General features: G+C 36.1%; 3 protein-coding genes across 5 annotated transcripts; 2 read left to right on the forward strand and 1 right to left on the reverse strand.

Annotated features, from left to right (window-relative positions):
- Positions 1-3,246: 3,246 nt before the first annotated feature.
- LOC18048503 (squamosa promoter-binding-like protein 1) lies at positions 3,247-9,854 on the reverse strand. The gene is made up of 10 exons (XM_006444532.2): positions 8,379-9,854; positions 8,033-8,214; positions 6,862-7,385; positions 6,702-6,776; positions 6,508-6,615; positions 6,264-6,381; positions 5,997-6,138; positions 5,717-5,867; positions 4,485-5,120; positions 3,247-3,896 (listed from the first exon to the last, which is right to left on the reverse strand). Exons 1-10 carry the CDS (start codon positions 8,963-8,965, stop codon positions 3,453-3,455), a joined length of 2,967 nt encoding a protein of 988 aa, XP_006444595.1. The 5' UTR covers positions 8,966-9,854; the 3' UTR covers positions 3,247-3,452.
- Positions 9,855-12,300: 2,446 nt separating this feature from the next.
- On the forward strand, positions 12,301-16,424 carry LOC18048504 (pto-interacting protein 1). Of its 2 annotated transcripts, XR_002906415.1 has the most exons (9): positions 12,301-12,535; positions 13,284-13,395; positions 13,563-13,813; positions 13,911-14,037; positions 14,647-14,920; positions 15,311-15,443; positions 15,589-15,675; positions 15,791-16,052; positions 16,136-16,424. XR_002906415.1 is itself a non-coding variant. In XM_006444533.2 (8 exons), exons 2-8 carry the CDS (start codon positions 13,311-13,313, stop codon positions 15,917-15,919), a joined length of 1,086 nt encoding a protein of 361 aa, XP_006444596.1. In that variant the 5' UTR covers positions 12,301-12,535; positions 13,284-13,310; the 3' UTR covers positions 15,920-16,424. The 2 variants fall into 2 exon arrangements, 1 of the variants encoding a protein (XP_006444596.1); XM_006444533.2 differs by having other exon boundaries at positions 15,791-16,424.
- Positions 16,425-19,100: 2,676 nt separating this feature from the next.
- Positions 19,101-22,561, forward strand: LOC18048505. 2 transcript variants are annotated; one of them, XM_006444535.2, is made up of 3 exons: positions 19,101-19,561; positions 19,817-21,233; positions 21,322-22,561. In XM_006444535.2, the coding sequence occupies exons 1-3, from the start codon at positions 19,267-19,269 to the stop codon at positions 21,515-21,517; spliced, it is 1,908 nt and encodes a 635-aa protein (XP_006444598.1). In that variant the 5' UTR covers positions 19,101-19,266; the 3' UTR covers positions 21,518-22,561. The 2 variants fall into 2 exon arrangements, with proteins under 2 accessions (XP_006444598.1, XP_006444597.1); XM_006444534.2 differs by having other exon boundaries at positions 19,871-21,233.
- Positions 22,562-23,039: the final 478 nt, after the last annotated feature.

Consider the following 23,039-nt stretch of genomic DNA (forward strand, 5'->3'; position numbering starts at 1 on the left):
TCCAACCATTAGGGGCCTACTCCTTTTGTAATTTTGTTGGAATAACAGATGGAGTCTTTGGAAATTGGGCCATAAAATTATGAAAGATGATATTTGATCGTATGGCATATTCTACAATATTATAATATAAATAAGACCACAATTATTTAAGAACTGTTTTAAAATAAAACACGAATAGTAATAATTATTTTAAAATGGTTTTAATATAATCAGATCGTATAAATAATATCATAGTTATGCGTGCTATAGGATTACCGGAACATAAACAAACTCATTTTTTTTATTTTAATGGTATTCAAAAACCAGTGCTGTAGAATTATTATTATTATTATGCTCCCATATCGTGAAGCAAATCAAAGTCATGAATTCAAAGTGCAAATGCAATTTTAATGAAGAGTTGAGCTTCCAACACTTTTTAAAATTCTTAATTTCCTATGAAATTTCCTTTTCAATTATATTTGTTTTAATACTAAAATTACCCTTATTCTCATTAACAGCTTTTACATTTTTTTTCCCAATTTTCTCACTCGTAACACATGAGGTCTTACTTTGACTTTTAATAATAAAAATTTGGGCTGAATTTTAAAAAAATATAAATTAACTAAATAATTAAAAAAAAAAAAACTAAAATGCAATAGCCCCAATTTCAACAAGAAATAATTTCCCGTTGCTCTATCTCTCTGTGTACAGAGCCGTCGCATCGACAGTCAACCAGCCGCTGAACTGCCATTCGTCACTTACTCGCCGGCCAATAGATCCTTCGCAACTGCCAACTAGGCTTTAAATGGAAAGATGAGAAAGCAAGTTGCCATCTTGACATAATTATTTGTGAATTGTGATGATGAATTCAACAGAGCCAACAAACTCATTATTAAAGAAATTGGATAGTTGTCACAAGGGCTTTGGTCACAAGTTCTTCGAATTTTTTTTTTCCTTTTTATCCCAAAAATAGGACTTGAGATTGGGTGGTTGGCAGGCATTAGGGATTGGAGATTGCTTCTTGAATCGTGCAAGGGAGAGCTGAGTTTATTTAGAAATAGAGCAGTGCTTAGCACAAGTTGCTCGCTGCTTCTACAGGGGACAAGTGTCCCTTTTCTTGCTTTTTGTCCTGGTTCTGTCACGGTTTTGTTTTTTTTTGCTTGATTAAAGGCTTTTGTTATAGTTTCATTTTTTGCAATTAGTGTGGATCATCGATAATACCCTTTATAACACAAGCGTCCTTTATATATTTGTTTAATCTATTTTTTGAGACAAATAATTAACCAAAAAAAGAGAGAGGCTTATGAATAAAAATATAGAGTTATTACTATATTAAATTTATTGAAAAAATTATACAAGTAAAAATGACTTTTCACTGTAAGTCATCAAATTATTTGACAAAAGTAGTGATATTTATAATACAAACCCTAAATCAATTATTCGAAGTACTCAAAATTAGTTAAATTTACTCCAATAATAATTAAGAGGATTTATTAACTTCAAATTATTTGTAAATATCATAATAAACAAGAGGGATTAAAATAAGAAGTGAAAAAAATAATAATGGCGTATTGGTCTTATCTCAGAAAAATAAAATTTCGATTGAGAAATATTTATAAGGGTGTTATTGTCATGTCAAACAAATATTGTAGTCAATTTCATTTCTTAAAAGAATATTATTTTTTTCAAAAAAAAAAATTGAATGAAATGATAATATAGTAATTAGGCATGACCAATAAGGACTTCTTTCATCATAAATTGTATGCGTAAAAATAATAAACAAAAAAGGATGGTGTCTCCTTAAACTAGCACTAGCACTGAGTCAGTCAACTCTTGAAGCAATATTGAGAAAAGTAAAACTTAAATTTTTATTTTTCAATATCACCATGTATCCAGCTATTATTAGTCCGTACTTTCATGTTACACTTAATCAACTCAATCTTCTTCTTTTTATCTCACTCTCAAATCTTCATCTAACATCTTTGCTGTTGTGGCTGCCATTTTTGAAAACAAGATGATGAAGAAGAAGAAGATTTTAGCCGATTTTTGTCACTACAAGCAAAGGAGAAGATTTTTGATGAAGAAGAAGATGATTTTTGAAACTGGTGGCATTATTAAATAAATTAAACTTTTTTATGGACAAATTAAATTAAACTGTTGATTGCTGCAGCAACTTGTAGATTACTAGATTTCATTATAGATTATTTTAATTGTATTTATTAACTCCTACAAGGGAAAAAAAAAAGATAAATTTTCGTGGCAAATAGTTGGTCCTTTTCAAAAGATATCAATACTTATTGATTATGTATTATACGTAAATAATTTTAGCAGTAAAAGTCCAGAATTGATTCTTCGTAATTACATGAAGAGTTTTAATGGATTCACCATGAAGCTAGCAGAAGAGAAAGCTTAAATAATGGCTGTTGATGGGGGGTTAATATTACTAATTTTACATTAAAGTGTTTGGTAAACACTAACTGATGTAGTTTATAAAATATATTAATATGATTTTTCACTTGTATGATGAAAAATCTACTATATTTTTCATAATTTTGTAAAAATTATTATTTAAAATTTATATTTATTACATATTATTAACTTTTATTTTATAATTACAGTTTTTTTATACAGCAACTGTAGCTCAAAAGGTACAGCACCTCAATCCCAAACACACCCTTAATCAAGTGTGAGAAAGGAACATCTACGTTTTGCTCCTTCCTTTTAAAAATTGAAAATTTTGGACAGATAACAAAATGAAGGTAGAACGTAAGTTTGTTTCAAAACTTTTCAAATAACGAGCGCAATGCGGGGGTAATTCGTTTATATGAGTGAAGTTAGTCTTCTTTCTTACTTATTAAGTGTGAATGGAGTAAACATCGTTTGAATCTTAATGAAAGTTAAAAATATGGGTATAACTCTATAAATATTGATATAAATTAATTTCAATAATAATCTAATTTAATCTCATATAATATGAATTGTAGTTTAAGTAATAATTTCATGCAATAAAAAAAAATCTTTTTAAACTTCAAAACCTCTAATATATCATAAAAATTTAATCTCATAAAATATAAATTATAATTTAAGTAATAATCTCATATAATAATAATAAAAAAAAACTTTTCAAACTTCAAAACCTCTGTTATATCATAAAATTTCTCCTTAAGGACAAATGGTAATACTCAAATAATGCTCAATTCACCGATGGGCTTAACAGTCATAGGTTCAAGCACTGGTTAATCTGAAAACTTTGCTGCAAATTCGGAATGTTACAAATGCTAGCTCTCCTTAGTAAGTTTAAATATATATAAATAATATGCCAAGGATAATATCGACTCCGAAATCAGTTACAAGCCTGGTTATATAAGAATCTCCAATCTACATCTTACAATCGCATACAAGTACACAAACACCTATAAGCAGCTGTTATTATCAAAGTTAGGAGTTGATGGAATTCAGCTTGGAAATGGAATTCAGCTTGTTCCATAGTCCAGCATTTCCCATCTGAATGGACGGAACACATACAGAACTTCAGGGCAACTTTTAAATAGAAGAGCCACGCACACACAGACAGCAGCAATAGCCACCATTGAGAGCATAGCAGGTTTGTACACAAGAGATCTGCTGGCTGTTGCATAACCCAACTTCTGATGGCAGAGCTTGCAGTTATGCTGCGTGGGTCTTACTGGAGTCTGCCCAATCTCAAAACTGGCAGTCGACTCATTATTTTGCTTCTGGTATATGTTAGAGTCAGGAACAACACCACATATGTCCACTACTACGTGTCCACCATTTGGTCTCTTATTAATCTTCTTCTGTACCAGGTGGATGTATGAATAGTGGCCACGCAAACGAGCATAATCTTCGGGTGTAGAGCCTGAGCTGTCACGAGCATTCTTCCACGCTTCAATTCCCACCTGAAACAGATAAGACCAATATGGATATTGTGAAAAGATAAGATCAATTTCACAATATTCTTAACTGCAGATAAAAAGATGATTTTGATTCCCAATCTATGGAATAAATACCCGAGAAAATAAGGGATTTATTCTCTGGAAGCAACAGGACAACCAATAATATTAACTTGGAAAGTAAGGAAGCTCAAAGATCCAGCTATCACACTAGACAGGTAATGAGGAGATTAGTTATGCTCACTCTGAAATCCATTTAACTACCCACCTGCCCTCCTTACCTATTCAACAAAAGAAAAGAAAAGGACCAACCCAAAAAAAAAAAAGGTAGATACTGCAGATAACACTCGTGTATCAGAGTGCAAAAGGTAAAGCTGCGCCTGCAGTTCTAAAGCTTAAGTTGCCTATGTCACTAGTATTGTCCCCTTCACAACAGTTTTACAAATGCCCCAAATAACCAGAAATTTGAAACATAAAAAGGTTTTCAGACATATAAACAAACTAGTATGTTCCAGACTCAAACTTTAAAGCATGAAAACTAATTTCACAATTGTTTTTTTATTATTTTCGGAAAAAAATTAGCAGAGAAATTACCATTCCAGGATCATCAGTTAATGCATCCAGTACATCCTCAGAGCCATCCTTACCAGCTGCAATGTGAATTGGGGTCAAACCTGCAGGGCCAATGACATCAGGTCTAAACAAGAAGCCTTTATGGACACCATCAACAAGTGCCTTGTTTTCAGATCCTAATCTATCAGAAACTTCTAGCGGAACAAATCTCAAAAGGAGATCCACCAGAGGACGAGAATTTTTCCTCACAGCTCTGTGAAGAAGTCCCAGCTCTGTCAGTGCAAGGTCCAGAGATGGGTGCTCCCCCAAACTCACGGTTCCATCAAGCAGTATATGTAGGAGCTTTTTTACTACAGCACACCACTCATGGTCCATGGAGAATTCAATGAGCCATTTGAACCGTCGTAAAGGAAAGAGGTCTGTATTAGGATCCAAGTGCCCAAGTCTAGACTTCGATTGACTTCTGTGAAAGAGCCAACCAATTTCATGAATGAAGTCCATAGCTTGGTTTTTGGTATCTATTTTTCCAAATCGCTCAACATCTGCATCAGTTCTGTTAAACTCCAATGCACTTTCAAGCATACGGATCTCCGAACAAACATCCTCCTCTGCAACTATAAACGGGAAGAAAGTGCTGCTAAAACCATGATCTTCAATCTGGACAAAGCAAAGCAGACATTAAACTCAGCTTACAGAAGTCACTCGAAAGAAAGTAGTAGATTTCTGTAGACAGCATTGCTTGTACTGTTGAATTATGCAGACATATAAAGAACAAGATGAACCAACTTTGAAATTTGCATTCACCAGAAACGGAATTAGATCATGTCTGATTAAAATGAATTAGTATAATTCCAGAACTAATAAACTAAATGTGCACAAGACTATACAAATAATCAAAATTATGAGAAATATCACAGTATATTATTTGCTACACTCCATGAAAAGAGTACAGAGAGTGACAAAATAGAGAGACAGCAAAAGAAGAAACACTGATACTTCAACTATTTCTCCCTTCTGCTACAAATTGATAACTGCAAACAAGGAAATTAACAAAAGTTGGGGCAGCTGCTAAATTCCAGACCATCTATCCTGTATTCATGGTGCCTAAGTTTCCTACTCTAAACAGATCAAATAATGATTAGACGCTGCTGAGTTACTGCTATTCAAAAAAAAAAAAAATGAAAGGGAAAGGGAAAAAATAATGCAATATATAAACCCCCCCCCCCCCCCCCCCCAACAAAAAAAAAGAGCACCTCAATAAATCCTCTTCCAGTCACAGCAGGAATTGAGCAAGAAAAGTTGACACACTGGAGCTCATCAAGCTCTTTGAAGCCGTCAACATCATCCAGTAACTCATGAGTAGCTTCTTGAACCATATATTTCCCTTCTACAGCACAGAGTAACCTGCAAAATAGGTGTCGGCAAGACCAGTGGTGTTTAACAGCATAAAGACCAACAAGACCGCAGGAGACAATAAAGCAAATCTATATCATATTAAGCAAAAACATTCATTCTAAGATGAACAATGGAGACCTTGTAGCTGACCGACCCAGATTGATGCCTTTAACAAAAAATTGAGCCCTCTCTGATGCAGGTACTGCAATTGGTTTGACACTTAATATTTTACTGTAGTTGTTACTTCTAGGAGGCAATGACGTGTCCAAAACAACCTGACCTGCAGCATTGAAATAGCTGGTAAAAAGGCATTAACTTGCAAATGATTCTCTAAGTTTGAATTATTAGTTAAATCAAAAATACAAAATTTGGAAAGACATATATAAAAATCAAAGGCAAGCAGACCATTGTAAATGAATGCTATCTGATGCTGCACCCTAGCATAAACCCATCCACTTGTCCAAAAAGAGTCATTCGAGAGATCCAAGAGCCTACTCAAACTGAAAGTCAGATCACAGCAAAGCTGTGCAGAAGGCAAGCAACAGTTGCAATTGTAAGGCCGGGAATATTGTCTCAGAAATAGACCATTCTAAAAGTTTAACAAAAAGTAACAGATTCATGATCATAAATTCATGCAGTCAATGCTTACTTCCTCCCATGCAGCTTCAGCCTGACGAAGATAAATTGTCAAAATGACGCAACCAGGCCTAATATAGCTCTCCATGTCGGAAGGACTGTGAGATAACCAATCAAGAATCTGCAAGTTCAAGAATTCTACATAAATTTACTTACTGAGATGGGAAAAATCCAAAAGATTGCACTTCATTAAGTCCTAAATTGTACCTGTGCTCGCAACACAAGAGGAAAATCATTTGGTTCTTTCCCAAATAGCTTAAACACAATTCGATCTGTACGGCTCTGAAATGGTTGAAGAAATACAAATGTTGTATGTTAAATTTTCAAGCACTTCATAAATAACAGGTACATTCAGAAAAAAATATACCTGAGCATCACTTGAACTAGAAGGTGACTGAGCTGATGCTGAATCTGAGTTCCCACTTGTCTGAGGTGGACTTGACTGTTGAGAGTCTTGTCGAACCCATGAAGGACAATCAATGGAGCTAGTCCCCAAATTTGCAGGGACAGGTGATCTTTCTACGTCTTCTGTGCCATCATCAGAGTCGATATATACATCATTAAGATCAAAATTATTCATTTTGATCTGCGCAACATTACCATCTTGATCTTCGGCACCCCTAGCATCATGGGGCAGTGAAACTTGCTGTGGCATCTCAGATACAGTTGCATTTAATTGTTGTCTAAATGGAGTAGGACAGCCTTGACCATTTGCAAGAAAAGCTTGAACTACTTCCGAATTTCCAGCAGAAGTTCGCTCATTCAGCATATCTTGATGTTCCTGCAAGAGGCCAGAGATGCCTCTTCCCCCATTTTCACCAGCAGGGCTTGCAAGGCCCCTTAGAAGATGAGACAGCAGATCCTGATCTGTTCTCTGGTCTGATCTACTGGCTGAAATGCAAGGAAAAATTACTTACCCAATATATTGCGGCAATTCTTTTCGAAAATTTCCAGGCAGAAAATAGCAAGAGACACAAAAAATCATGTCATTCCGCACTTCTACATCACTCCACCCACCCCACCCCACAAACAAGAAAAAAAATGAAGAAAAGCTAACTGGTTATGAAAAGGAAAACTATCAACAGAGAGTCTTTCATAGAGATTGGAACTTGAAGGATCGGAATTGCACAGTAATATGCTAGTCCATGATCTATCTGATCATATTGGCACAATCTAGAAAATTAAACAATCTACAATATAACCTCCAATCAGAGCATGCCATAGACACACTCCTCTCATCCTATTGAGGATCAAAGCAACATTTGTGCTTCATTCACATGCATTGAATCCAGGAAACATCTCTTCCTTTTTGTAAACTGATTCTATCTTTCCCAATATGACAACACAAGTTTATCTCAATGTAACCCCACCAGGTTGAAGAGAGAGATACCGAAGCAGAAACACCAACCATGAAATACCATGACACCAACAGGCAATTCAAGGTAGTAATAAAGTGAGAAACCAAGAAATTAGAAATATCTTACATAGAACTAGGTTTTGAAATTATCGCGGGGGGGTGGGGGAGAGGAAATACTTACAATGCATATTAGAAAGTATTCTCAAGAGACTTATCAACAGATAGCCACTAGTCTGATCATTGTTAGGTGAACTTCCATTAGCAACAGCATCGGGATTAGTTTTCCTCCTACGCTTATTATGGCCTGCCAAACGTCTGCGACAACTTCTTTTCCCCTCATCAAACTCTTGAAGGACATGAAACCTGCCAAAAAGTTTTTAGAAAATGTCATCTAATGATTTAAGCCGAAGTATCAACAGAAATTTGCGCATATTTCATATTTTCCATTGTCTATATCAGCAGCTAAGGTAAATTCCTTATACTTAACAGGACATGAAATTAAAAGCACATTTAAAACAACCACTCACCTACTACATTGTTGACAAAACCGCTGCATTACGTTTCCCACAAGTGCCCTACTAGCCTTAGAGTGCATCTCACAGACCTTATGCCGCCTATGATAATCCTTGGCATTGCTTAGATCAGCCCCGCAGTCCTCCACCTGACAAACTGCACGACTTGAAGAACCTCCACCAAACTTAGTCTTCTTCCCACTACTTCCTGCCCAATTTCCCATCTCCCTCTCACTAAGTGGATGGCCATTCCCACCAAGCTTCAAAGAAAGTCCACCTGCTGCCACCTCATACGAATTATGATCTTCAACAACAACAGCCCTCCTTTTCTTCTCCACTTCCCTCTTCCCATTCTCAATTCCTAAATTCACTTCATCAGAACAAGAGGAGGAGCTATTTGATGAATTTCCAACTGCAAGAGGGAAAAATTGCCGGCCTATGTTTTCATTAGGTGCTGGATTCAATTTGCTGGCAATGAAAAGATCACCATCCCATTTCCAATCATTCAAGTCCCACTCTAGTGTTTTCTTACCCACTGCTCGCAAATCCATGGAATTCATACCATAAAAATGGTGAGCTTCACCTCTAAATCTAGTCTCCATTGATCAAACCCACCCAGATAATACAAACAAAAGATCCAAATCCAGCAATTGAGCTCGGTATAAAACAAAAATAGTAAAAACCCCAGAAAATTGCACCTAATTTTTCAGTCACAGACCAGAGATTAAAACCCCCCGAAAATAATTAAACCCCCTAACTGTATCTAATCAGCTTCACTTCTTCCCCAAAAGTCCAAAAATAGTACACCGACACATCCATGATTCCAATTAAGAGCAACCCACATACCACTAAATTGAAAATCAAACCACTAAACTCTTCAAAACCAGCTATTTAACCTCCCTACACATGGAATTCGAAGCTTAAAAACACACTTGAGCTCTTCAAATCCAACACTCAGATTCATAAAAGACCTCTAATAAAACAAACAAAAAAGAAAAGGTCAAAAAAGAGCAATAGCAGCACTTGCCGGGACGGACGTTAACAAACGCCGGAGCTGCCGGAGAGTGTCGCGTACGGCGAAGCAAGTGGATGAAATTTTGTAGGACGACGCTGATGGTGATGTAAACGTGTTTTTGGTTGGGTGTTATTTGCATTTCATTTCATTTCAGTTTGGTTATTTGATGATATGATACGTTCACACAGCTCATAAGAGATTATATTTTAATCGACACACCACAACCAACACAAATGGGTGGGTCCACTCCCACGCTGCGTGTCTCACTCGACCTCACCATAATTATCAAGGAAAAAAAGATGCCCCTCGCCCTCGGCTTTTGTTTCCGTGCTACCCCTTTGCAGAGCTCTTTTCCAGTGCTTCGCGGACGTTGATGAAGTCGATATGCTGATTCTTATCGTGTCGTGACGATTTGGGGATTAAACAGTTGACTTGACGACGTGACAACAGACACATCTTCTGGAAAGTTTCTTGACGCTACCCTATGATGGGATACACTGAAGCAAGTCTTTTTTTTATTTTCTATTAGTTTGGATTAATGATTTATAATACTATTGGCTCTGGTAAAAGACAACGTGCGATAACTGATAACGAATCCTTCTTAGTTACCTAGTATAACTCCTCTCTCTTTTCTCCTAAGTTTCCTAACCGGTTTACTAGGATCACTAGACTTATACTTAAAAGTAATATTTTTCTAAAGTTTTAAATTAGGCTTATATATTTGGATCTTTAAAAATAAAATTAAAAATTAAATTAAAATAAAGCCGTTTACAGAAACAACGAAAGAAACAAGTAAAGGAGATCTACGGGATATTATTGTTCGAATACGAACGGCAAATTATTAGAAGGCGATTTGGATTCAATGCATCAGGCATTACACAATGTTTGTTAAAATAATAATAATAATAATAATAATAAATAAAATAAAATAAAGAAAAGAAAACACCGCCGAATATCATAAATCAAACAAACAAAACTTAATCTTTGACTTTGGGTTAGGAGAGAGCCATTCTTCAGTCAAAGAGTCCGCAGGTGGTCGTCTTGTTTAGAAATGAAGGAGCGGTCCAATTAAATCATACCCAGATCCAAAATTTAACCCACTTGGAACCGGGTCCGGGTTAATCTCTGGATTCATTCATATTACGGAAGTATAATCCCATAAACAAACATAAAGTTATGAGTTAATGCAATATGGGCGTATTAGATAGCATAGAATATCAATAGTAATAAAAAAAATTCAAAATATACGATATCTTGGACCGCAGGGCAGGCTGCCTAAATTGAAATTGACATAAATCGCGAGATATCCCCAACCCCAGCTGACAGTCACATTGAGCAAATTTCTTGTCCCACTTGCTTATCAGACTAATGCATCGTATAACCGTATAATTGATTAATTTTTAATACTAGATAATTAGATATGGCCTTGTACCGAACAAGTTCGTCGTCACTCGTCATGTGATGTGTCCAAAAAGAACAGAATTTATCGGTGATTGTTTGTTAATATTATTATTATTTTATCATCTTGTTTGATTCGTCTTTCGTAATTATGATATGATTAATGGCGTGGGTATATTTATTAAGGGCGGGTTTATGGGTTGGTAGTGGGCACATGAGCCCACGAATCCAACCAAAAGAGACGCCAATCGTCCTTCAATTTATTTCCAACCTGTATATTACCAGTCGCACTTGGTTATGTCCACAGCCACCCACATGACCTGAGTGCAACTCACAGATACAAGCAGAACTGCAACATTTTATAATTTGCTGAATTATTCAAAGGCCTTTTCTTAATAATTAATAGAAGAGATCATACAAATTCATGTGTTTGTTCAGTTAAGCACACTCCACAATCGTGAAGAATGCAGCAGTTGGCATCAATTTTGTCTTGATCCCTTCCCACCTGACAACCTTTCTTGTTTCTCAGGAAACTCGAAATTGGTAAGACCAATCATATTGTCAGCAAACAAATTTATAACATATTTGACAAATATGATTCCTGTGAACATGTTGCTTAGAATAATAAATAGCTGCAATCATACTATTATTATTATTATTATTATTATTAATCAAAATCATATAGATTTGTTGTCCATTTCATACTACTAATTACAGAGTAATGCTGTTTTTCCAATGATTTGTAGGTACATCAACCAAACCAACCTTCTTCATTTTAGACTTCTAGTTTTTTTTTCTTTAAATAATAATTTACAATCAATGAACTAACATAACATTATTAGTGTGAATGCTAACTGGACCAATTAGTAAAAATCTTTTTAAGAGATTTTTTTTTTTTTTTGGTTCAAATCTCGCTCTTATAACGAGAAAATTAAACTATCATTATATGTAATCAAAAGGAAAAAAAAAAAACAAATTAGAAGTTGTTTCTTAATGGGCCAAAAGATGCTTGTATCAGCCCAAATGAGTTATCGGCACAAACATGTCAGATGAGCGTTAAATTCGGATTGGGCTGTGTCGGCGGGTTTGATACAGTGTGTGTGTGCCCTTTCGGCGGTGTGCAAAACTCAAAAAAGGAAAAGGATACAGGGAGTAATATGAACTAATTGAGATTTGAGAGTGATAATATAGAGCATGGAACTTTCGGCGTTCAGACAAACGACTTTGGAAGGTGCCTGGAAAAGGATAAGAAGTTTACCATATAGCTTCCGATTCAGATTAAATCCAACCAAAATCAATAAAATTGAAAAAAAAAAAAACTGTAATAGCTGACCTGGCACTACTTACGTTGCTTTTAAGACAGAGTATTCAACATCATCCGACATTACCTTAGAGAAACCAGTGAGACATTGACACGTAATCAATTCCGGTGGACTCCAGTCCCTACAATTACTGCTTTATTGAAAAATCAACCTGAACGGTAAGAGTCAAGTCTGGGCTAACGCAGCCAAACAAGAAATGAAATTAGAAACAAAAAATACTACAACTGAAAATTATTTTTAAACATTAAACCAAGGCCATTTTAATAATTCCATTCCGGGACCGAGACAGCAACCCGAAGTCAAAAAGCGCTTTATACGTTTTTCTTCATCCTGCGCACCTATCGTCGTCTTATCCTGCGCACCTCACGCCGGCTCCAGAGTGATTCATTCAAAATATCCAGCTCGTTGCTTTTCTCTATATCTCAGCTAGCTTTCATGTACGGATCCATCAATTGAACTTCTGTTATGAGTATTTTTATTTTTTAAGTTTTGCAATATTTGAGCAACATTCAGGCCATCAATCTGAAATTAACTAGTGGCGGCTTATGCCCTACGAAAATTTTATGCTCAAAAAATTAATGTTATTTTTTTTTTAATTCACGGGAGGCTGCAACTGAATTATGTGTTTCTACTGTAATTTTGAATATTATTTTATTTAATATGCTTTTGTTATTGGTTCGATCTAGAATTATGGTGGCTGAATTGGATTGATTGAACTGTAGCTTGATAACGTGAACTATTCACAATTTCCATTGCTTAGATTTTGAAAAGTATACTGCCATGTTTTGCTTTAACCTGGCTGCCACTATTGCGTATTCTTCTACATAGATCAGCCCTTCTTACCTGTGTACATAGATTTCGTTAAGAGTTATAAGCATGCATGGCATGTTTGGATGTCCCATCAAATTGTTGTATATGCGAGAATGTGGTTGGTAATGAACTTACAGCTATTTCCAATTAGTTTCAGAATTTTGAAACGGTGGGAATACTTTATTCACAACTCAATCAAATGATTTACGCACTCTAATCGGATGATATAATCCATTCTTTTGGTGATAGCATGATTGAATATTTGTTGAGGTCTTCTGTTAGAAAAGGTTTAATGATCATCATCTAATCATCAACATCTTCAAATTGTTTATTCGGCTGCTTCTAACTAAATTAAATTGGAAATTTTGGAATCAGAGAGGGGCATTATTGTGGCAGTGAATCATGAGCTGCTTCGGCTGTTGTGAAGAAGATGATATGCATAAAGCTGCTGACAATGGCAATGCATACATGGTTAAAAGTTCAGCAGGTAATCCATTCATCTCAAGTATACTTGGAGGATGATATAGCAAGACTACTTATTGCACATTGTTGTTATGAGAGCATTGCTCAGTGGTTATTTCTTAGCTGTTTACTGCTGTATTTTTTACTTCAGCATGGTGATTGGTATAACCTCTGTTGAATTTAAATGAGCAGGAACTGATGGAGCCTATCATGCATCTGAAGCAGCACCTAAGGGTGCTCAAGCTGTGAAAGTCCAGCCCATTGAAGTCCCAGCAATTTCAGTGGATGAATTGAAGGAAATTACTGAGAACTTTGGGACTAATGCTTTGATTGGAGAAGGTTCATATGGAAGAGTATATTATGGGATTCTTAAAAGTGGACATGCTGCAGCAATAAAAAAGTTGGATGCCAGCAAGCAACCTGATGAGGAGTTTTTAGCACAGGTTTAGATGGCAACCAAAACTTTTTCTATTTACTTACTAATGATGGCGTTGTGTTATATGTTCGGATTGACACATCCATTGATGCATAAATTTGCAGGTTTCCATGGTATCAAGGTTGAAGCATGAAAACTTTGTTCAGCTGCTCGGGTATTGTGTTGATGGGACTTCCCGTGTGCTTGCCTACGAGTTTGCATCTAATGGATCTCTTCATGATATTCTTCATGGTATGTGTAATTATGCTTCAGATTGCCAAGATGAGAGGCTACTATATATTTGACATTTTGAGCTGCAATAATAGTTGATTCTCTGGCAAACTTCATATAATTATATGTTTATGGGAAAAAAAGTAAAATAAAATCACCGTATGCTCAAATAAGGAATTCTCCTAGTTCCGCCTCACAATTCAGTATCTGATATAGTTCTGTTCTAAGGAGCATAGATTCATTTAGTTATACAAATTGATGGTTGCCATGTTAATTATATATCTTCATGTTTCTCATTTGGATGCATTATGGTGTGACCTTGCGAATTTTATTTTGATGTTCTGATATTGAATGATTGGACTTGCAAATCCCCACTTGGACTTTGTTGTGTGACTTACCGGTAATGCTTCTGAATTGTTATATTACTTGCTTATTTGTCAATCAGTTAAGCAGTGTTGTCTTTGCTATTGTGGGGATAGTTTTTACTGGCCAAGATAATTTATAGTGCTTGATTGACTGCAGTGAGAATTCTTTCCTCACTGCCCTCCCTGCTTGGCTTAGTTCATTCACCAAAATGATAAAAAAGTGGTAAATTTAATTATTGATATTACCTATTTATTATTAATGCAGGGAGGAAAGGTGTAAAAGGAGCTCAGCCTGGTCCTGTTTTGTCATGGCAACAGCGAGTGAAAATTGCTGTAGGGGCTGCGAAAGGGCTTGAATACTTGCATGAGAAGGCAGATCCTCATATTATCCATCGCGATATTAAGTCCAGCAATGTACTAATTTTTGATGATGATGTAGCAAAGATTGCCGACTTTGATTTATCTAATCAAGCTCCTGATATGGCAGCTCGCCTTCATTCTACTCGTGTTCTTGGAACTTTTGGTTATCATGCTCCTGAGTAAGCTATATATAACTGTTGTATGGCTTTCATATTATGTTTGTGCTATATCACAGATCCGTTTGTTTACACTAAAAATTATGGCAACTAGAGAATATCATGGGATTGGCTCTCTGAGTTTTCATTCAATAACTATATTCTATGAATGAACCTAATATATACTAATGCTCCATTTAATTGTCAGGATATTTCAGTGAAGAAATACAGAACTTGAATTTACCTTTGTGCACCCAGATTAAATGTTATTTTTCAGTGTATCGTTCCCTGTACCCTCCAATCTGAGCCGCCGTAATATTCTAAAGGATTCTTAATTTAATAGCATCTATGTGAGCATGTGTACCTTGATACTTGATCTCAATAATATAAACATCTGGTTCTTGTGGTTTGCAGGTATGCAATGACTGGACAGTTGAATGCAAAGAGTGATGTATACAGCTTTGGTGTTGTTCTGCTTGAGCTTCTGACAGGTCGAAAACCTGTCGATCATACACTACCACGTGGACAGCAGAGTCTAGTGACATGGGTACTAGATTGATGCTGTTTTAAGTTTCTATTCCTATCACATGCTTTGATTTCAAGCTACTGAGATGCATAATTATCTGTTATTTTTCTTCTTCTAAGAACGTGAAAACTTTGATGCCACTGAGAATTTTTTCACTATGTGTTAGGCCACACCGAAACTTAGTGAAGATAAGGTTAGGCAATGCGTTGATGCAAGACTAGGAGGAGATTATCCTCCCAAGGCAGTTGCAAAGGTACTTGTTCCGCTTTTTCTCTTTTTCTTTCACTTTTGTGGTTGAAGATCAAAGAGAAATAGTTTATGAATGTTAGCATCTTATAATCTGTGGCTTTTGTATCGCCTGATTACAGATGGCTGCAGTTGCTGCTCTGTGTGTTCAGTATGAAGCTGATTTCCGTCCAAATATGAGCATTGTTGTCAAAGCCCTCCAGCCCCTGCTAAATGCACGGCCTGGACCTGCTGGTGAATCAGCAAGCTAGTCAAGCTAGTGACTCTCTCTCTCCCCCATTTGTGTGTGGGCAAGTATGCGCACACATGCAGGCTTGCAAACTATTAAAAAAGAAAAAGAAAAAAAGAGATTGTTTAGTAGCACTGGTAGATTATCTGAGCAAGGTTCGAAATCCTTCCATTATACACTGTAATTTTTTTTGTGGTTGGTTTTGTTCATAGTATGTGAGATTGTTTCTTTCTTACAGCTGGCTGCCTTAGCGTTTCCCCTAATGCTTATTGTTGGCTTCAAATTCTGTCCTTTACCTTGACCTTCATGCCTGCAATGGTCGGCATCTTAACTTCAATTTATTCTTCATTTTTAAATCCTATCCAGGTGGTCGCCTGAGTATAAAATTTAATACTGATACTAACTGGGCAGGGAAATCCCTGCTGATAGTGCTCTATGAATCAGTACGCAGTCCCATTTAAGGATCTTAGAAAGAGTGAAGCTATCAAGAATAAATGAATGGTAGACATTTTTCATTGTTTCCTTTTACCCAAATTCTCTATGAATCCACCAGCACATGTAAAGAAAGTTATCTTGTAGGTGTCCAATAATATCAATGCTAACAAGTAATAACTGCAGAAGGTGGAATAAATTTTTTATCCTGGTTTAAATGCAGATACAAATTTAAATATGTTTCCTTCCTCGAGAATGTCTCTCTCATCTTGGTTGAAATCGGCAATCTACTTCCCCACTTGAAATCAAAGGATCAATTCCTTTACTTATGCCGGCTAAAGTAAATACCATATTCCTTATAGTTTATACGAAGAAATATTATGACCTTTGGCTGAGCATCTTTTTATTACAAGTTACGGGGAGACTTCTAATTCACACATAACGTAGCTTGAGCATGTGCTTGTGTGGAGAAAATTAAATATTTGGTCCGCCGACCAAACAGTTGGTGGGCTCTATACCCCTTTATTATGTGCGCGCGTGTGTTTGTGTATTTTTTTCCGTTTTTTTTTTTTTTTTTGGCCCCTTCCTTCTCACTTGTCCATGATCTAATTTTCGACTAGTTTTCATGCTGACTAACAAAGACAAGTTTACAGATGGAAAATATCCATGTTAAAAGCTAAAAGCTGGGTGTTAGGTTATTAGGTAGATGTCTACTTTTCCATTTTATGCGTCATCTCACACTAGTTTATTGAGTTGGAGGACTCGACTAGCTTACAGAATCTGTAAGGTACAGACTGCAGCATCAGCCGTTGGATGTGGTTAAATTGGGAGTGAGAAACTAAACAATAAAAAATCGGATGGTGAGATGACGGGAGATGTTTGTTACAGAATCTGTACCATAGACAGGTCCTGAGTTGGAATTCAAACAACAGCCATTATTAAAGCAAAGATGTAGAAAAGTTGAAGACTTTAAACTATCATTAACAGCAGAGCACGTGGGAAAGAAATTATCTTCCAAAAATATTTATTTCTTTTTTTCCTCAAGAAACATATTTACATAATCACAATTATGTTGTGTTTACTTGCTGGAGTGGGAGTGAGGAGTGTGGATTCCTCCCACTCCAGCGTTTACTTACTTAAAATGGAGAGGGATTGGGAGTTCCACTTTGTGGGCTCCACTCATTTTTGGAGTGGGGAGTGGGAGTGGGAATCCACTCCCACCTCTCCCATTTCTACCCTTTTTTTATTTTATGTTTTATAATTAATAAAATAAAATAAATAATATTATATTTAACTAAATAATAATTTACATTGATTCTAAGTTAAAATTATTTTAAAATAATATTATTATATTAATAGAAAATTAATAAATATAATATTATTATATTTATTTTAAAAATAATAGTACTATATTTATTTAATAATAATAATAAATACTTTATTCTAAGAAAATATTAATTTTGTACTAAATAATATTATATTATTATTTTATATAATAATAAATTTAATATAATTATATTAAATAAAATAAAATAACATTTTATTTTATATTAAAATTACAATTAATAATTTATTGTTCATAATTAAGAATATTAATAATTATAATAAATTTACAAATATAATAAAATAAATATTATTCATTAAATATATTTTTTATTAGTTTTGTAATTAAAAATTATAATTCTTTAAATAAGGGTAAAATTGTAATTTGAAACTATTTACTCCCAATCCAAGACAAAGTAAACACATAAATTAGATTTTGATCTCCATTCCATGCTTCCATTCCAGTGTAAGTAAACAACCTACTCCCACTCCTACTCCACACTCCCAATCCTAGGATTCCCACTCCCTAAGATTCCCAATCCAATCCAAAAAGTAAACGCTGCCTTAGTCCATCATACATATTATACGTGAAATATATGAGAAAACCTTTAAATTGATCAGGCATGAAGATCATAATGTTCTAAATTAAAAGGTAGACATCAAACAAATAATTTTTTCTTTTTTTTATAAATAAAATAGACTTTCGACCTTCAAATTCTAATTACGAATTATGTTTTCTCTTTTTTCTTTTTTTTTTTTATTATTTTTTTTTATCCCTTAAAAATGCAAATTGAAGACTTTCGTAAATCGTAAGAAAGTTGTCCATAACATAATTGTTGAAACCAAAGAGCTTGACCCAATAAAGGGATGATTACCACTCATAAGAAATCGGGAGGACTTGGGAGTCAACGTTCATTCAAAATGAAATCTAAAAGATTATGACTGCTATCAAACATACTTCATAACATTTTAAATACACGGATGCGAGTAAGTTGCGTAGGAATCTGTAACTTACAGACCTACCTTTACTAAAGGGCTTTGAAACCAAATGCATGCTCTATCTCTCTCCTGCAGGACACGTGCAATCATCCCATTGGATGTGTAAGTAACATAACCTGTACCGTAGCATTCTCCCAGTTGCGTAATACATGTCAGTTGCGGTAAAAGTCAACAATTAGCACCGTGATCACCTCAATCAAAAAAAAAAAAAAAAGAAGAAGGAAAATTCATCTTAATTGCCCTTGTCAGGACGCTAAGTTGAAATTTTTTTTTCATTTTTCTTCAGCTTGGATGTGCCTGTAAAATCACTCACAACTGCTCCATGATGATATCATTGCCAGTGCCGCATTAGCTGTAACACTCAGTCAAACGGAGCCCAATTATCCGACGAAGGATCTTCTTTTTTTTTTTTCTTTTTTTTTAACATTCAGGGGCAAAATCGTAAGTCAGCACAAAAGTTCTCTCTTTAAATTACCGTTCGACCGTCTGAACGCGCTTTTCTTAAGTACTTGCCCTAGAAGTTACATGTGAAGTCCAAAACAAAGCAAAAAAGAAAAAGGCCGAAAGGTTCATGCTAACCTACGCCTGTCAGAACGCTATCGTGCGCCGCAACAGATGGGAGGAGATGTGACCGGAACCGTGACCGCCTCCGTGTCTGCGCCCATGGCGTCTACTGCGGAGCGACAGTACGTGACTGCGAAGACGTCGGTGTGGTGGGACATAGAGAACTGCCAGGTGCCGAAGAACTGTGATCCTCACACGATAGCGCAGAACATCAGCTCCGCCCTGGTCAAGATGAACTACTGTGGTCCCGTCTCTATCTCCGCCTACGGCGACACCAATCGGATCCCCGCGTCTGTGCAGCACGCGCTCTCCAGTACTGGCATTGCTCTCAATCACGTCCCTGCTGGTATATCATTTTTCACCCTTTTTATGTGTTGAGAATTTATTTATTTATTCTTTTATGAATATGACTTCGATGATGAATCTTCACTTTGACGGTAGAATTTCATACCAAAAAAGATCGGTTTTATTTGTTGATTGATTGATCCCTGATATTTGATTTTGTTTTAGAATTAATCGATTCAAAGTTTTGTTTTTTTGAATTTTTTAGTTTGTGTTGTATGGTGTTAACTTACGTGTTAAAGAACGGAAAAAAATATAGGTGTTAAAGATGCAAGTGACAAGAAGATTTTAGTTGACATGCTATTTTGGGCAGTGGACAACCCTGCTCCCTCGAATTATCTGCTGATTTCCGGAGATAGAGATTTTTCTAATGCTCTCCATCAATTGCGAATGAGGAGGTATAATATTCTTTTGGCACAGCCACACAAGGCATCGGCACCACTTGTTGCAGCAGCTAAGAGTGTATGGCTTTGGACAAGCCTTGTAGCTGGAGGACCCCCACTTGCTAGTGGTGAATCTCTGCTTCATACTAATGATTTTGGTACCTTTAACCCTGAAGATGAACCTGTTCAAGTAAGCCAACCAATGGGAAACTCAAATACTGGAAGAGTTAGTGATACAAAATTAAAAGGGAAGTACACAAAGAAGCCCACAAATCAGCCTAGCATATCCAGAGTTGCAAGTGCACCAGTTCCAATGCAAGAAAGTAAGAACAATGATTATTCTTACCAGTTTGAACATTCACAACAAAAGCAGTTTAAGAAAGCCCCACATGAGTTCTTTGGTGGCACTGGTGAGCCCAGGTCCAATCCTAATTTCTTCCCTTGCCATACCGATCTTTCAGGGGGCAATGGAAATAATTTCTCCGGAAATTTTCGGAATCAGCATCTTTTGAGGCCAAATAACTTCCCTATGCAACCAAATTTTCCTCAGGATAATTTTCTACCTCATAATTCTCAAAACCATGGTTTTCGTCCCATCCCTCCCAGCTCCAATGGCCCTAGATTCCCTCCAGCCCCACCTGCAAATTTGCCTGATATTGGTAAGCTAAATATGTCTGAGTATCCGAACTATGCTCAAAATTGTCCTAATTTCCATCCTCAAAGTGGAGAAGAACTCAAATCAAGCTATTTTGAGTCCCCAAATCCAGCTAGCCTAAATGTACCACAAAAAGGCCATGCCATGCCTGGTGGCCAAGCAAGTAACCGTGATTCTCTAAACAGTAGGCATTCCCGTGGTCCAGAAGGTCCACCCTCATCATCGTCCTCAACAACTTTTCCTGCTTCTAGTAATGGCGGCTGGGGGACTCAGGGACGCTTGACTCCTTCTGAATATGTACAAGGCCTTATTGGGGTTATCTTACTTGCTTTAAACACCCTGAAAATTGAGAGAGTTGTGCCGAGTGAAGCAAACATAACTGATTGCATACGTTATGGAGAACCTAAACACCGCAATACGGACGTAAGAAAAGCATTGAATTGTGCAATTGAGCAACATATGGTTATAAAGCGAAGTCTCGGTGCATTGCCGTTGTATGTTCCAAAAAATGAGAAACTATGGAATTGCGAGAACTTATATGGTAATCCTAATCAGTACCCAAAAGAGGTATGGGATCGCATACAAAAGTTTCTAACTTCCTCATCTGGAAGATCAGCAATAATGGCCTCTCAATGCAGGTAAGTTTGTCTAATAACACTAGTTTTCCTATAGTTGTAATTTTGCTGGCAAAACAATTTTGGAAGTGTAATTTTGTGCGCTTAACAGGTATGAAGCAGCTTTGATTCTTAAAAATTCATGCTTGCCAGAGCTTGCACTTGGTGAAATTCTTAAGATCTTGAATATGGTAATCACTCCCAAGAAATGGATTATTCACCATCAGTCAGGATGGCAACCAGTAACTATTACCCTTGCAGAGTACAAAAGTGATAGTGGTTCTGAAATTGATTCTGGATCAAATTAAAAATCAGTTTTGGTACCAGAACTGGCTCTAAATGGTTGTAGCTGCTAAGTAAATTATAAAAAATGTTAGGGCCACTTAGCTGCTGTCTTGAGTGTCTTAAAAGTTACGGTAAACGGTTCTTGCAGATCATGGAACAAGTAGGTATCGACTCCTTTTTTCTTTTCTACTCCTATTTCCTGGGAATCTCTGATGGATGTATGCTGGGGGAAGGAAAGCTACACACATGTATGATTGGCTATTAACAGGAATTTGAAATTCTTCAGGGACAGAGTTGCTGTAGTAAATTGCGCTCTGGACTTAGATCTACGCTGCAAAAGTTGTGAGTAGCTGGATTATGAGGACTTTCTACTACAGCCATCCATCTTTGGACTAAGCGAAAGCCTTTTATCTTTGCACAATAGCTTGTGCTTAGAATGGCACTGCTAGGAAATAACGGAGATCTTTAATTTGAATTCTTAGGTTTATAAGCAAACTATGTAGTTGCTGTTACTGCAGACAGTCCACATAATCTGCTGTGTTGCTGGAATTATTATGTTATGCGGATGTGTTATTAGCCCAGTCCATGCGGAAAATGAGACAAGTCTTGCTCAAGATGGACTTAACAGGTTATGTGGACTTGTAATTGGTCAGTTAGTAATGCAATGAGGCATTCAACAGCATATGTGATGTTTGGGGTGCTAAGTTAACAGAGAAAAGAGATTGAAGCAGATGACAATATCGACGAAAATGAATCTCTTGGAAGTACACGTGTTGGAAACCAGTTCTAAGAATGTATAACCTGTTGGTGAGATGTATTGAAGTATGTTGAGGGATGATTATCAGGAAATGTCCTGTTGGTGACATTGAAAGCACATTTGATTTCTAGGTCGTCGGGTCCATATCTACTATGATGATAGAACATATTTATCGCGTAAACTTGGATGGTTTTTCAACTTTGGGAATGCTTGTATTCTTAAATTTGTAGCTATGGATTAAAAGATTATGGCTGGGTCACTGTATTATATAAATCTAATATGGTATGCTTCTCTAAATGAGATTACTTTATCTTATTATTTCAGCTCTGTTAGTGATTTAACGTTTGAGTTCTATGCATTATTATTAATTCAATAGTCAATACGATGGGGGAGGGGCTGGCGGTTTCTCTTCTTCGTATTTGTATGATTGTATCACTTCTCATCCATTTTGGTAAAGCATGTAATCTATCGGCTGATACTTCATGAAACATCAAAACCCTCGAGTAGAAGAGTTATAACGTCAATACTACAGAAGATGTGCCATTCTTCTGGTGATGAAATAGTAGGAAGCGTCGTTTGTTCAAAATCAATTATTTATAGCGATGCTAACTTCGGCTGGAAATTAGAGGAAACTGTCCACACTACCTCTCAACCACGTCAATGGATACTGGGTTTATGCTTAGATTTCACCCCAAAGCATGAGCATGTTAATTAGTACATGATATTAGTGGGACATAAACGAACCTTTTCTTTCTTTCTTTTTTTTTTTTTTCTTTTTTGGCTTGCCA

The sequence above is a fragment of the Citrus clementina genome, unplaced genomic scaffold (assembly GCF_000493195.1).
Source record: "Citrus clementina cultivar Clemenules unplaced genomic scaffold, Citrus_clementina_v1.0 scaffold_3, whole genome shotgun sequence".
In the NCBI taxonomy this organism is placed as follows: Eukaryota; Viridiplantae; Streptophyta; class Magnoliopsida; order Sapindales; family Rutaceae; genus Citrus; species Citrus x clementina.